This window comes from Osmia lignaria, chromosome 9, assembly GCF_051020975.1.
Source record: "Osmia lignaria lignaria isolate PbOS001 chromosome 9, iyOsmLign1, whole genome shotgun sequence".
Classification (NCBI taxonomy): Eukaryota; Metazoa; Arthropoda; class Insecta; order Hymenoptera; family Megachilidae; genus Osmia; species Osmia lignaria.
Window position 1 is genome coordinate 7,380,079 of NC_135040.1, and position 16,158 is coordinate 7,396,236.

The window sequence follows — 16,158 nt, forward strand, 5'->3', positions numbered from 1 at the left end:
ACACGTTACGTGTCGGCTCCATTTTTCGACGTCTATTTTTAATTCGGCATCGTTCGTCACAATATCAATAGAAGCACTTTGCTTCTTTTATTTTCAATCGGTATTACGCATCAGTGTCGAATAAATAAAATATTGGCGGTGATCGGGACCGGTTGTCAACGTGCTGTCATCCGATTGAAAACTGTCTGAATCGCGGTGAACCACGCTACGCGAGAAAGTATCGCAATTGTTGTTCGTTTATTCAACCCGTTCGATTGGAAACCATTGACATTCGCGCGTCGCTGCTCTCTACTTACGCCCTGTGTCACGTTCGTTGCAAATGTCTCTGATTAATTCGACGATGGATAAAATTGAATGGCGTTCACGCGTCGTCTGGCGCGTGAACGCAACGCGTGGCGTGCAATAATTTCAATTGAATGAAAAATTCTTCTAATACATTGGATTATCAGGATCGATTATTCAAGGACTCTCGATGAAAGCAGCTGGAACGTGAAAAGCCGGGACGGATTTCCGGACCGGCTGGGGATGGTTCTAAATGTAAACTCGAGCAAAATCAAGGAGAGAACGAGGAGAGAGGGTTAACCCCTTTTGGAAGAAGGAGAAACGTAGAAAGAGAGAAAGGGAGTGTGGAAACTAGAGAGATCGGTGGCTGGGTTCGTCGACCCGGTAGTTGGGCACAAGAAACACGAGATATGCTTCCATTTTCATCTTTGGCAGTTTGCCAAACTTTCGTCTGGACCGATCTTGTCTCTTCCACTGCCATTCGTCACTAACGATATTCCCATCTTTCTCCCATCTTTTCATCTCTCGATTTCTCTTTTCAAATATCTCTCGGTATGCGCGAATAATAAAAAAGGAACCGTGCCGTTAAAAGTATTATTAATATCTTCGGATGAAGATGATCAAAGGATAAGCTTCTGCTATGAATAGAAGGGTTAGGAAACATATTTTAGTTGTTCGATTAATGATTGTGTTATACTGCTCCCATCGAATATACAAGAAGAAATTTCAACGAAGAATCGGAAGAGACAGTCTCTCGGCTAGCACGAGCCAACTCTTCAAGAAACCACGGCAATTTCTCTTAAAGGCGTTGGCATACCAACGGACACGACGAGCCGCACGATCGAGATATCCTGCACAGATACTATCTCGAAACGAGTTTTAATATCGCTGCGTTCGAAAAACCGGCTGAAAAAATTCTGCGGTGAACCCGCTGGGAAACGCTTAACCCTTTGACAGACTACATTTAGATGGAAATATAGCAGTCGTTTAGACGCTATTAAAATGTGCCGTTGCTTGACTATTATCCTTAGTATTCAGAGCAACTCAAAAACCTCGATAACTTATACCAGTTTTCCATTTTTCCAATTTTAGAAAACAGGAAACTCCTCTTTTTCTTCGACAAAGCTAAATAACTCGATCCTCGCGTCAACCCCAAGGCGAATCTCTGAAGTTATAAGAACAACCCTTTAGCAGGTTCAACCTTGAGCCGACGATTTTCGCGGTGAAAAGTACGCGAGCTTTTCCACGTGTCGTCTATGTCGATGACAATGAAAATGAATTCCACGGTAAGCAAAGTGAAAGTGAGGTGTGCAGCCAGTCGAATTGCACGCGGTCTGGCAAAGTCACGCGTGTATTACGCGTGTCTCCCAAGAGGACGATGAAACAACCGGTACTTGGTGCACAGCCATATTCGGAGGGCAGAAATTAGGACGAGCCACTTGATCACGTGAATTCGACTCCGACCAGTACCTTTCATCTTTTTATCTCGATTCCTCAGCTCTTCCTTGATTCTCAGTCTCGTAAGTAGGTCATATTCTGAAAGTTTTCAGAATCATCGTTTACAAATCCATAATTCCATATCTAATTTATACAACCTCCTAAACTAATCAAAGTATCAATCAACTAATTAACAGAAAATTAAAATTCTCCACCTAAAATCTTTTCCCACCTTTTCCCCATTAAAACCTGTCCAGTTGAAATATATCTATTTCGATGCTGATAAAACGTAACGAAATTACCCTTATCCATCCCATAAAGTTCGAAGCCGAGCGAGAAGTGGGCGTTAGCGTTAGAAGAATAGTATTAACATTGAAAAGAGGTAACTAAACGAGTCTCTCGTAGCAACACGAACTGGAAATGCTTTCTATCTTGGGACGGGATCGAAGGCGGTACTTGAAGATGACTGTACCACCACCATGGGGTCCCGTCTTTCGGCCGTCCACCTTATTTCCCTTCTTCTTTTTCTATGGTCCCTTCGGAGGCAGCAGTTAGTGTCGTAAGGTCGTAGGTACGATATAAGCAGTGGTGCAGAGGAGCGGAGGAAGGATCACGCCCGCCGTCTCGTATAATACCGGTTTGTTAGATTACACGAGAAGGTACAGCAGATCCATACCGAGGTAGATCCTCTCGGATCGAGTACACCAACCATTGTGCGTTCCTCTACCTGTCTATCTACTTTGTTCCTCGCTGCGATTGCAATTCGTTCTATTAACTCGTTCGTTATAATTAAAATTAAACGATCCGCAGAGAATGAAACATTTAACGAAACAAACGAATCATTGTACCTTATAATTATCCGACGATTAGTAAATTAAGCAAAACGCTAATTAACTGGCTGTGAAACCTCGTCGGGTAGACAATGAATCATTATGTCGATCGCGTGGAAAGCTTTAACAGGAGATGCAAATGAATGTGCCAAGAAACACGGGACTTGTAACCGATAACGTTGTGATGTAACTGTAACCGGTAACTCCGTGATGTAATGGAACGAGCCAGTTGTATCGCTATTATCGCGTGTTTCCACGATAAGATCGCGTGACGTGCATAAAGCGTCGAGGAGGAGGTAACCTTTGCTAAATTGCCGTGTTCCATCGCGACGCACCTGGTGCGTCTAGACAAGCAAACCGATATCACTACTGTGCAGAGATAGAGAGAATATTAGCGGAAGGAATGCGGGTACGATTGGTTGTAGTCGGTAAGTCACACCTCAGTACACAAATTCTAGATCGTCGCGTGACAAAGAAGGAAAATGAGACATTATAACAAAGTGAGATGGTACGAAGTCAGCATTGCGATGAATTTTAAACGCGAGGATCAAACGAGGCGATAGGGCGGAGCGTGCGAAGTTCTCCCTTTACCCCTCTCCTGTCCCGCTAATATTCTTTCCATCTCTGCACAGTAGTTCAGTGCCCGAAACATCCGACGGACGGATAAGATGAAAAATAATGATCTTAACTCGCTCGCTTCTTCGATCCTCGAATATTTCAAATCTAACGTGACGCAAATCGCGACGAGTATAAACATCAGCTACGAACAGACAGAAAAAGAAAACACCTGTAGCTATAAATAATTTATAAACATCGTGGCTACGCGTACACGTGCGTACAAGAAGAAGTGCCGTGTACAAGATCTTAATCCCCCAGGAGGGTTACATAATGATCGAGCAACAAGTGCGTTTTCACCGAGCCACGGTTCGTTTCGATCTCCCTTATCCGACGTGCAACGGAATCGCGGTACGAGTAATTATTTTCGTGGCGTAACGAAGGCGAGACGGTTTCATGGTGGCACGATCGCGACGGAAGGAACCGTGGCAGCCGGTTAAATTTATCTATCGTGAAGTTTTCGAGACGCTCGTTTTGCCGGACGGATACCTAAAACGCTCACGGTTTCGAGAGGACTCGGAAATAGCTATGGACTCGAGCGACCACGGACTCCCGAAATATCTAACACCATAGATTGTACCCGCGTCTAACTAGCAAACCACGCTCTACCCCTGTCTGACCGATATACAAGGTGGAATTGAAGTGGACGGTTCGAGTGATACACTCGAAACATTGATTCCGATAAGATGTGCCTCGAGAACTCTTGACGAGACACTTTACTTTAACTACCATGATTAAAGCCGCGAGAACGCCATGTTTGCAATGAAAATTAAGTGATTCATTTCAGAGATCGAGATAAAATGTCTACTGACATAGGTCGCGCATAAATATTCATTTCGTAATTAGGTTAATCACCGCTGAAAAACGGGAGCATCTGAAGATCTTAATTCGGTCTTAAAAAAAATATTGAAGTAATTGGAAATTTTCATGGAAGTCAGGATCCAAGAAGAGTGGAACATTACTCGGAAGGGAATTGAATAGATTAGTGGTGTAGGATAAGGTACGATGCCCTTACTTGAAGTAGAGCGATCACCAGACGCGTTTCACCGCTCTGCACGGCTATGGTGCTTATGGTGGTCGTCGGGCTGGTGGTTTGTTGCGGTGCATCCTCGTTGCTCTCCACCACCGTTCGTGATTCCTTCTCACGGCATCCCTCGCTATTCTCCGTCGTTTCCATCGAGTCGTGCCCGTCCACCATTCTCGTAATTCTTCTCTTTCGCGGCGAAACGGAACCGTCCGAGCTATCGCCGGTGGATCGATTCAAGCAATTACCATGATTCTACATTTATCAAACTATCCTGCCTGATTGTACGTAATGGAACGTAACTCGCGAATAACGCTACGACCGTGATTCTTAAACCGTAAAATATTCGATCTATTTCTATAAACATTTCTCGCGTGTTACGTTACATACCTAACGCTTTCACGAGGCTAATACATTACGCTCGCAGCATTTACATACGCGGTCCCTAAAATATCCCTTTTACTTTACTCAAAGTTCGTTCGAAAAGCGACGGAATTCGAGCTGGTAAATTTCAGTGAAATACGGAATTCGATTGGCCTTCCTCCAAAAGCGAAACCGGCCAACGAACAAACGAAATAAAGGAAGGTTTAATAAGTGGCTGCTGTCTATCCACCGCGAATTAGTTTCGACGTTGCTCGTTCCGCGTTCCTAACAGTTCAGAGAACGCACCGCTATCAGCCGGAAACCGTTTCGGCGCAAGGCAAAATTGATGGTCGAGCGACCGTTCCATCTTACATCGAGATATACCTATGACTTGACTTCACGTTCTCCAGTTACCGTTCGCCGCCTCTGACGATTAACTAACGTTATTTTTGGCGATTCGCCAAACCCTCGGATTCTGCGGACACGCGAGCGCGATTTCTTCCCGCTGTTAAATTCCAACGATCCACGATCGTGCTTCAAAACAGAGATCATCATCGATCGAAGATTTTATAAACGAATTCACTTTTACTGTAATATTTGTAAAAAAAAATGATATCAAATGTAATACATGAACAGAGCCATACCGACATGTATTGATTTCTGCAGTGATAACAGACACGAATAGTCAGACGTACTGATACCCCTATTATTAAAAACACGTGTTAATCACAATTTATCTTATTGATACATTGAATTAATTCGAATGTTCAAGTCTGATAATATTGTTAATGTGTATCTAACAAAGAAAATGAAAATAAATAAAAGAAAGCAAATTAATTTTTTATACTTTTGGAGTTCCTTTAATTACCAGATAACTGATAATTAAAGTAACTGTATAACAAACTAAATAATTATCCTACGAACGTAACTCGTTTCATTGAAAATTATGCAAACGGTACGACAAAAATATCGAATTGTCTCATTTGTATTCAAATCAAACTGGGCTTCGGATCCAGGTACGGATTAAAAGTCATCCCGATGCACCTCTTGATCCAATGTCGGTGTGTTTATACTTTATAGGTATCTTTGTAAGGTGACGTCACCGACACGAACGAATGGGAGGATAAAACCGGACTGACTGGTGGCGTTCTCCGAACGAGAGGTTCACCATACCGCGCGACCCACGATCGGCGACGATCCCGTGGAAAAAGAAGAAACGTGAAATTAAACGAGATTGCGTGTACAGTCCAGAGAAATGATCGCGTTCCGCGTGCACTATTCGCGCCATGGAACCGTACCGCGATTTTTATCCGTTGCCCATCCTCGCGCAGAACAATGCATAATATTATCGGTCGTATTATGACAGGCTAATTACGCGTTATCTGCTAACTGCAAACTGTTGAACGTATCGTAGCGTGTTCGGATACTGTTCCCATTTGTAATTTGCGTGCGAGATAAAAATTCGAACGGGACGGTTGCGGTGAAGTTTCGCAAGTGATTTCGCCGTTGCTGCTTAAAGAAAGATATTCCTCTTGGTTGGCCTTTTTCTTTTTTCTTTTTTATTATCGTTTTCAAGGTAACAGAACAGACGTACTCGTGACCAGCATAACCGAGGACGAGAAGAAATCGGGGTCGAGAGAAAAACGTGACGAATTGAGCAGTTTTGTCACTAAAATTCTACTTTGAAAATGATGCATTTGTAAAACGGGAAAATTAATTATTTTATATATGTTTTTCTAAGAATTCGAGCGTATTTGGAGATAAATATTAGCCTCTCTGTAGAAGATCTATAGTATAGCGTTTACTCAAATCGAATGCAGCTTTTCGAACGTCTCGCGAAGAATCTGTCGTGTTAAATATATTCGAGTAATTATCGGGCAATCACCTAAATCGATCCACGTTCAAGGAGTGACAGCCACAACGTAAACCGCAGCAGCAACAGCACTCGCTTGACACATGTCACAATCGTGTCACATCACCCGACGCTCCGTCGCGAACGCCAGCCAATTCAAGACTGAGCGGCCGTCTCGTTTCGAATGCCGTCGAACCCGCTCGGCCGGTGGCGAGCGCGAACGAGCGTAGTCGAGGGTAGTCGAGCGTACCCGAAGCGACAACCCGGTAAATTTGAAAGAGCGCCACCATAATGCGAACCGCACCTTCTAATTGACGATAATTCCCTTTCATTGAAACATCAATGGGTTTCAAGACACGCGAACAGGTTTTTAATAGTTGAGTAATTCTTTATTTACAAACATGAATCATGCACGTAGTAAATTCGTTCGGCAAGTGTTATGCGCACACTTTCAAAATGGAAAATGTTAATTTATAGTTTGGATACTTACTAACTTTGTTTTCTTTAATCGAAAGTTACAAAATTATGTTATGCAAGAGTTATCGTTGCTGTAACAATGAGATAAATATGATTAACTTTGAACGATAATTATATTACCTTAAAAAAAAAATAATCTGACTGAAGTGAACATGCAAAACAGAATAAAAAACACATAAATGCACATCATGAAAAAGGAATCACACAGTTAGCTTACGTTAGATAATGGTAAACGACGTCGATTCTCGTTGACATTGGTAAATTCAACATTTTCTTGCATGGACATTGAAAAACGATCGAAGCATGCAGCTTCGTGAGCGCACTTGCAGCTGCAGCAACATTCGTTCCTTCTGTGGCCATTCATCGAAGGAACATCGATCGAACTCACCTTCCTCGCATTTTCGAGGAAATCTTGACACTCCAGGGTCTCCTCCTTCTTCGTCGGCGACATCTCGATACCGCTATCTTCGTGGTGTCGCGTGTACTCCTTCAAGAATAACGTCATATCCTTCGAAGTATCACCCGATACCACGCGTGGCTTCTCTTCTTGGCTCACCTCGCATATTTTCGTGAATTTGATCGTACGCTCCGTATCGTCCGTTTTCGTTGACAACTCGTCCCTTCGAGTGTACGAATCCGCTGTTATGGAACGTAATTTTGCAATTATGCTAGCAATGTTATCAGGTTACTAACCGGGTTAAGATAATTCGGATTTGCTGTAACAAATGAAAAATAAAATAAGAACAGGATAATTCTCACTTTTCGAACCAGTTTCTGTATCGTGATGTAATCCGTTCGTTTTCTCATGAACGTCCGGTGATACGATGCGCTCGATATCCTTGATTTCCTTCACGTCCACCTTTTCACGATGATCTTGAGTGGTATTCGATATCACTTTATAAGACGCGATACCCAATCGAGTGTCGTGCGATACGCGCAGAGTCGTCGTTTCAGTAACTTCCTTTACAACCTTTCCAGACTTCTCCTATATCGATGCAAACGTATCAATCATTTCAAACAAAAAATCAAGACCATGAAAATCTCATCTTATCATGTTATTAACTTACGTCTACTCTTTTTTCCATCGATACGAGTTTCTCTACTTGTCTCTCACCGTTCGTTTCGTAAATATCAGGTTTAAAACTTTCCATTGACGCGTTGCTTCTTTCTACTTTTTGACCCTTCGAGGCTTCCTCTTGTTTAATCAGAGACGAGGATACCGCTGCGTTCGAGCTGATAAATTTAGGCTCCTCGATGTTCCAGCTGCACGAACGAAACAGGGGAAAGAAACTGTATTATTTGCATTGGGTTTTAACACTCGCGAAGACGCTTCTTTTCTTTTCTCGTTCTTCGTTTCTTACCAGATGTCGGACGCGCTCGTCGCAGCTACCGTGGCAGCAAGCTCTTCGCATTCTGGAGTCGTAACGAAGGATTCGCTTCTGGAACGAGCTGTCGGAGTTATGGAACATTCGGTGGCTGTCACGTAGTCCTCGATATTAGAACCGTCAGCCAAACTCCCCTCGCAAGATTTCTCCATAATATCCTTCAACGAGTATTCAATTTATTTTTTTATTTTATTTATTTACTAAACAGGATTAACCCTTTAAATACAAATTTTAACAAAATTAATATTGAGATACATAAGATTTATGAATTTTTTCACTCACCTCTATTTCCTCTTTCAATTTCTCCTCCTGGCTATCATCTATTTTATCTTCGCTAGCGTCCCTATAAATTTCACTTCCCATTTCTCGAGTATCTTCCTCGACAATCTTCTTCTCCGGTTTAGAAGGTTCTGACCCAGCAACAGCTTCGCCGGTACCACCGCTGATACCTCCGTTCACCTGCACAGGTGACGTTGACCTCTCCACGGGTTTCGACGAAGCGACGCTGCTTTTCGTTGCCAAAACCGTGCAAACACCTTTCGTTCCAAACGGCACCGTCGACTCTGAGGTACATATCAATGGCATAGAAGTTATCGACGATATTCCAGCTGAAATCGGTTGACTCTGAACGGACGTTGCCGCGAGGCTAGTCGTCGTTGGTTGATTCGACGATGAGAAGAGGGAAGACGTGGAGGACATCGCGGACGATGACATGGGAACTGGTCGAGTCCTGGCTCCAGCCTCGCAAAGTCTCGCGTCCAGTTTCTCGGCGAGTCGCGTTACTTCCGCCAATCTCGCCGAGATCGCTTCCACCGCTGTCAGGTTACTGCCTTTCCCCGAGGCATCCTCGGCCTCAGACATTCTAGAAAAAATAAATTTCCGTCGTTCACTTCGGTCTATTAATAGACGGTGCTCCTGGATCGTGGCTATGAATTATCCACGTGCGACTTATCGGTTGTACGCTTCTACTTGAACGGGTTAACATCCGATGTCTTCGAAAATCTTTTTTTTTTCATTTTCACGATAATCAATCATAATCAGAATAGTTACTTATTCGTAAGTCAATATTGAAATTTTTGATACAATAATGTATCTAAGATTGCATTTGGAAGTCCTGGATCTCCTTGATTGAAAATATTTCTTGAAAATTTTCAGGCATTCGATTCATAATTATTAGCAAGGCTACATATCCTGTGGCTGGTTAAGAAAACGTCAAATTTCAAAAGAAAATTACGTAATGAGTAGTGACAGCGTGGCGGACCAGATGGTGCTTGCAATGTGGGGCGAAGTTCTAATTTCGGTGAACTGAGAGCCATCGAATCTGCCGAGCGTCAAGTTTTACCGGCAATTTCAATCTTTCCTTCGAGTTTCAAAACTCCATCTGGTTGATCGAAAATAGCTGCAATTTCGCGACGTTGTTTACGATAAAATAAAAATATCGAAATTGTCACGAAAATTTCATATTTACAAAGGAACGCATAAAATGATCCATGCTAAACGATCTATAGAAACGTGTAAGAATGAAGCGACGACGTTCAGTTCCCAAAATAACGAGTGGAAATTTTCGCTCATGAATGATCGAAGCCGTTCCTGTCGTCGATCAGATTTTCAAGTTCGAAAATGGATCGCGGCCAATAAATTACTCGTTGCGTCTTTTTAAAGCAAAACTATCGATAGCCTGTGTACACGTGCCTTTCGACGTTTAAACGCCGAGAACAATGCTAGTCTGACGATAAGAATTTCAAACAGCTGATCCGAAAACAACGAGAAAATTGAACAGAAAATTCTGCAGCCTCTGGATCGCAGCCAATCTACTGCGTTTTCCAGTCTTCGAATTTTCAATCATTTTCTTGTTGAAATTCTCTATGTTGATCCTTGTTGCAATTTTCAAACAGATGATCTTTGTATAATGATTTCGTGGCCCTGACCGTCCTCGAGTGAAAATAGGACGCCGAAACGATGGCGCGCTCGTCAACATTGAAAGAGACGCAGGTGACCCATATTTTATCGCAACAACACGTGGGTGAGGATAGATGTATCTCCTTCCAAACGACATTGCAACTTGTTGATAAAAATTCTGTCTTCTACAGACCATCAAACATTCATGTAATTACAGAACAATAAAAAAATAATAAAGAATGAAGAAAATATAATGAAATTCTGTAAAAGAATCAAAATATGATCAGATGATATTGACCCTTAATTAACGAGCTGTCACGCAACAGGTGATATGTGAAATAAAAGCAGAAAATAAAAACTAGTTTAGAAGATTGAGACAACCCTTTACCACGAAGAATGTTCAGAAAAATACAAAACTCGTTGCATCGAAAATCAATTTGATCGAAACCTAATGATCGAATTGGAAATAATTTGGATCGATTCGCGCGCGATTCTAGGAACAGCGATCGAACGAGGGCAGAGACCACTTATCGTATTTCGAAACGTATGACTTACATGCAGCAATATCAAGGTGTGGGTATCTGGTCGACGTGCAGCCATGGACTGACACGCACTGGCTCCGTTAAAAACGGAGGTGCCCGTCGACGAAGTATACGCTTGCCCTCCTCGCTTCTTATTGCCAGCTCCACCCGCCACGCACGATCTCGCTTTCTCACATATATCCTGCCTCTTTTCGAATCCGAGTCTCGAGCACGTTTTATTACTTTAACCCGAATGCACCGGCTTGCGAACGAGAAGAAAAATCCAAGGGTTGTTGCATCGACGATCGAGGAAGCTCGGTATATTCGAACAGGGAAACTTGCCAGATGTATTTTCGATCGTTTGATCATAACAGATTGATTTATGATTTTTGAATAGTCATTCATAAATCCTGAAATTATTACTAACCAGTATCGATAAGAAGTTAATGAACTCGTTTGTGAAATTTTTCACAAAATTTCATTTTTTTAAATTTTCAATTTAAGCGATATGGAATGTCAAAAATTGTTTATTTTTTTATTAGTTGGTTTATACGCACAGCGATAGATGACGCTGATAGTACAATGTTCCAATTGTGCGTTCATTTAAATGAAAAAAAAGTAATCATAATCGTACTTGCCGTTGATGGCACAATGGTTCCTTCAATCTGGTTCTCAAAAGACGACCAAGCCTCACCATTCGTCCAACTTCCAGAAGAAGCTTCTCTCGGTTACCCAGGATGTCCCTTATCTCAGCTCTGGCTCTGCTCTCAGCAGCTAAATCCTCTATTCTTGAAGAGCGACGTAACAATCCGACCGCCTCGATCAGATCGCGCAATTTCGAGCAGTGCTAGAAAAAGTATATTAACGATTAACAGGAAGAAAATTTAAGATCGAACGATTACTTCTGGAATTTTACGATCACTGTGCCTACATCTTCGACGCTTCGGTGAAAGACAGCACACACTCTCAGTCTCGTTAATTGTTCCTGACCAACGGAACGAAGCTGTTTCCAAGCTTGTCGCAGCCTTGAGAACAGACTTGCATTACTTTCCAGAGGCAACCTGCAGGACAACCTCAGCACTCGTGCTCCGTTCACCAATTGACAACCATAATCGTAGGTTCCCTAAAAATTTTAACCCAGAAATGAGATACCTCCACAGCTCCGAAATTATAATTACTTATCATAATTGCATACTTTAGCAGTTTCCTGAAACGATTGATGTTCCTTTTTCTGTGACTGTATTTCAATAGCATTGCATCCTATTTCCATATGATTTTTCAGTAGAACTTCGTACAAATCGTTCAACCATTTAACTGCCTGAAAATTGATTTCTATGAATAAATTGGAGCATTGAATTGCGAATATTTGGCAACTGTATTGTCACCTGCTCGGCGTCGTTCTCGTAAGTGTATATCAATGCGATCTGTTTCAGAGACAATTTCTGTAATTCAACGCTATCGTTGAAAATATTTTTCCGAGCATTTGTTGCATCTAAAATATCTCGAACGTTTACTATATCTTCACCATAGTCGACTTGCACGTCTCTACCAAGAGCATCCTTCACAGGCATCGAGAGAATGTCTGATAATTTTTCACCTTCCTTTACCAATTCACGTTCCAACGTTTCTATAAAAGATATTTAATAAAAGAATTGTAAATATTAAATCTGATTTAATATAATTTAATTATAATTATTGCTTAAGTCTGATTTAATGTAATATAATTATAATTCAATTTAATGATAAAATTTATTATTTACCTAGAATCGCTTGACTCTGTTCCAGTTTCATAAGATTTGCAGTAGCCTGAGAAAAATCATGGGTCCTGTTACCCATCACCAACTTGTCGAACACTTCGCTCGTTTTGTCAAAGTACTGCAAACAGAAAGAGAATAAAAACCGAGTATGTTTAAGAGTGTTTCCCTTCGTTCTCAGAAGATGTACCTCGGAAACTAGTCTGAAGAATCTTTGCGAAGTAATTAACACGTTTCGTCGTCTTTCCAGTCTGTTTGCGAAACTTCTGCACACGAAATCCATGAAGTCTCGTTGAGATTTTAGATCTTCCGACAATCGAGTGCTTGGTAGACTATCTATTTTGTGAAGCAATTCTGCGTATCTCCCATATGTCTCCTAAGATTAAGATAAATTTAAGGTAAAGTATAACTATGTTTAATTTCTGTGCCTTTACCCTGCACTCCAATTCCAGTTCCTCGTGTCGTCTGCGAAGTTCTTCGGAAGAAGATACGTCGAATCCAACTTGGCAACAAGAATTTAACATCGCATCGGCTGGTCCAAGGATCCAATCAGTGACCCGGGACACACCCTTCTCAAGATCACCGATTACCCTGGCTGTGTCCAAATTCCTCTCCATTTCCGACCAAGAGTTTTCGATATCCACCTGAAAAATACAAAGCATCGACTTTATATTTTTCTCCGTAAATACAAACAAGTTTCTGGTCGAACATGGCACCTGTTTTAATTCAATGGAATCGATGAGCTCATGGATCCTTCGCGTTGTGTCTAAAATATCCTTCGCTGTTTCTCTGCTCATCGAGCTCACTAAATTTCTACCTGAATAGACGGGACGAATAATTAAAGTTGTATAAAAATTTATAAAATACTATCAGTGTAAACCACAAGATTTCACCTGATTGAAGAATGTGTCGCGCGATTGATATTAATTCACTGCTCATCCCCCAATACGACTCCAAATCATCATCCGATTCCGACATTCGAAAACCATCGAGGCTGATTAATCTTTGGTGCAAGTTAGTCATCTTGGACACTAGATCAGACGCTTCTTTGCAGTAATCTTCTATTTTCTGAGGAAAATAATGAATATCTTGGTACTTGCAAATGGAACAGTCCATGACTGTTTGATTGAGATGATCATCCATTATAGTGAAAGTAGTTGCACTCTTTCTATAAATAATAATTGCACGCTTTCTAGGAAAGCGAACATAATCAGTTGCAACTGTGTCTAATTCAATGTTGATAGTAATGTTGGTTCTCTTTCAGCTACAGTGGGTCCAAAAAGTATAGACCAAAATTGGACCAAATGACTTGAGGTTTCTCGAGAAGCTATACAAATTAACTTACTAAAATCGTTTTAAAAAATTACAATTTCTCGAAATCGGAAAAGAAATAGTAAAAGGCAATTCAAAAAATTTTTTTTAATTAATTTTTATAGCTTCTCTAAAAGCCTCAAATCATTTGGTCCAATTTGAAATGAGGTATTCTGTTTTAAACGGTGTACGAAGACTTTCGTAATTGACTGTATGTCTTAAAACGATTCGATTAAATGTAGATTATAGCTTATCAGGAATTACCACACGTTTTTGAATCCATTCAGCGTGATCGTAAAGTTTATTACCACCCAGCTCGTACGGCAGCTGAGCAAAATCAACGTGAAGGTGAAGCCTCGTCAGAGTGAGGTACGTCGGCTGAAACAACAACGAGGTGAATTAATTCACATCACGGACGCTGCAAGAAACTCACGATTAACTTGTCGTTTTCATGGTTTTGTCGAATGAAACCGTTTCGACAGGTACAAGAGGATAGCTCAACTTAGAACGAGTATTCTTGACATGTTTTCCAATTATCGAACGTTCAATTAAATTGATTAGTTCGTAAATTATTGCTTTAAAAATAGAATAAAAATTTTTTTAAATAAAATACCAACCTCGCCTTCTTTATGGGACTTGGTACAACTGTCCACCCTTTTATCCCAGAAACCATCAGGTCTCAGAACGATGACCGAAGCTGCGAATGATCCGAAAAGTAGCATAGACAGTCTGATGCAGGACCTTGCAACGCGCCATGCACCTCTTCTCGCATCCACGATCAGAACCAAACCAGCTTTCTTCGTTTCTTCGCTGATAATAATCGGACCGACTGTCATAGATGGTACTTTACGATCGGATAATATAAATAATTACCTAAAGATCGACAGGAAGTACGCGATCAAAGCTTCCAGCCATGGTTTCGTGTTCGGTTGCAGTTCTGAAGGAACGTTGACCACGATCAAGGGTCTTCCTTCTGGATCTCTTCCTCCTGGAATGTACGCGAGCTTCGATTCGAGGGCTTCCAAAATCTCCACCGCCTCCACACTCTTCGTGGGCATGATTGAATCTTTCAATCGCTATTTCATCGCATCGAATGCAGAGAAAATACTTTGGAAGACAACCCTTTCCATGTACGAACCATGAGAATGCATAACACTATCGATTCTTCCGAAATTAAAAATTCCAAAATTTCATTTGGAAATTAAAAGGGCCACTGTTTTAAGCCCTTTGAAAACGTATTATTTCCAATTAGAAAAATGAATAATAGTCAGCCAATTTACAGGTAATTCGAAATACCTTAGTTACATATTCGCAGTATCGAAAGGGTTAAACCGCGACTTTGACGGAATTCTTGCGATTCATAGAAAGTGGAACGTCCTGGGCATGTAACAGTAGACGCTGAATCGACCAGGTAAACGATCGGTGTCACGAACGATCGACGGAATTGTGTTACACGCGATCAGGTTCGTTGACTGTGTAAAAACGGCTTCGCGGTTTTGCATACCGCGGCAGGTACGCGCGTGTGGACCAAACCCATAGCCGAGAAATTCATTTTTCCCAAACGACGGAAAGAATGGATTGAATAGAGTTTCGTAATTTGCATTTGAAGCACAGTGAAAGTTAAATACTCCTCGAGACAACTGTCGCACCTTTCCAGCTGAACCTTGACCAACTAATCATTCGTCGAGGAAAGTGTTTAATTAGAAATGAATTGTGTCGAGTGATAAATGTTTTACTTTAACAGGTGATAAAGAATCATTCGATGATGAATGATTCACAGTTATCGACACCTTAATATAATCTATGGACATGAATTGATTATTTTATTCGTGCAATAATTAAAAATCTTCAATTAAAAATGAATGAATCTTCTATGTCATCAAATATAAAAAATCCAAATTTTCCATAGCACAAGAATCACGTCATCACAGCCACAAGAAAAAACCACGAAATTCAACCAGTGAATTCGGAACAAATCCGCTGAACCGCTTCTTCAAACCCGAAGCATTCAACGGTGTACAGTTTAACTTCACGTTTATCCCGTTAAACGAAATGTTCCATCGGCACGTGAATCACTAAAAACCATGAAATTCGTTCTATCCAGTCGGTTGAACGAGGCCCACTGAACCGACTCGTCAAACCTGATGTATTCAACGGCAAACGAAGCGAGACCACTTTAACCAGGTTGATCGAGTAGAAACGATCGGTTTCATCGCGATCATCGACGCGTTACCGGGAAACTACGGCAGCTGTTCAACGGCGAGTCGCGCGGCCTGCAGGTGCACGTGGCTCGAAAACGGTCCTCGCCATGGCGGAAACGCACGCGGAAATACGGTTGACACGGGGGCAGGACGAATGAAAAAACAAAAAGAGTGTAAAGTGTCGCGACTGCTTTCACGTGCACACAC

At 41.5% G+C, this 16,158-nt stretch overlaps 1 protein-coding gene across 23 annotated transcripts in view; it reads right to left on the reverse strand.

Moving 5' to 3' along the window:
• sls (sallimus) overlaps window positions 1-15,565 on the reverse strand; it is a 133,553-nt gene extending 117,988 nt beyond the window's left edge. For 9 of the 23 annotated variants that reach the window (XM_034326909.2, XM_034326962.2, XM_034326946.2 and 6 more), the window contains exons 1-17: window positions 14,624-15,562; window positions 14,368-14,560; window positions 14,015-14,128; window positions 13,333-13,507; window positions 13,156-13,256; window positions 12,874-13,083; window positions 12,630-12,815; window positions 12,446-12,560; window positions 12,071-12,312; window positions 11,881-12,003; window positions 11,617-11,808; window positions 11,324-11,532; window positions 8,548-9,127; window positions 8,242-8,423; window positions 7,948-8,143; window positions 7,640-7,865; window positions 7,269-7,519 (exon numbers count right to left, since the gene is read on the reverse strand). In XM_034326909.2, the coding sequence (XP_034182800.2) occupies window positions 7,269-7,519; window positions 7,640-7,865; window positions 7,948-8,143; window positions 8,242-8,423; window positions 8,548-9,127; window positions 11,324-11,532; window positions 11,617-11,808; window positions 11,881-12,003; window positions 12,071-12,312; window positions 12,446-12,560; window positions 12,630-12,815; window positions 12,874-13,083; window positions 13,156-13,256; window positions 13,333-13,507; window positions 14,015-14,128; window positions 14,368-14,560; window positions 14,624-14,808 (3,480 nt within the window). In that variant the 5' untranslated portion in view covers window positions 14,809-15,562. Of the gene's footprint in view, window positions 1-4,179; window positions 4,422-6,436; window positions 6,598-7,268; window positions 7,520-7,639; window positions 7,866-7,947; window positions 8,144-8,241; window positions 8,424-8,547; window positions 9,128-10,719; window positions 10,880-11,323; window positions 11,533-11,616; window positions 11,809-11,880; window positions 12,004-12,070; window positions 12,313-12,445; window positions 12,561-12,629; window positions 12,816-12,873; window positions 13,084-13,155; window positions 13,257-13,332; window positions 13,508-14,014; window positions 14,129-14,367; window positions 14,561-14,623 lie in introns of those variants that run through there. The other 14 variants (XM_034327022.2, XM_034327011.2, XM_034327068.2 and 11 more) reach the window with 12 other exon arrangements.
• Window positions 15,566-16,158: the final 593 nt, after the last annotated feature.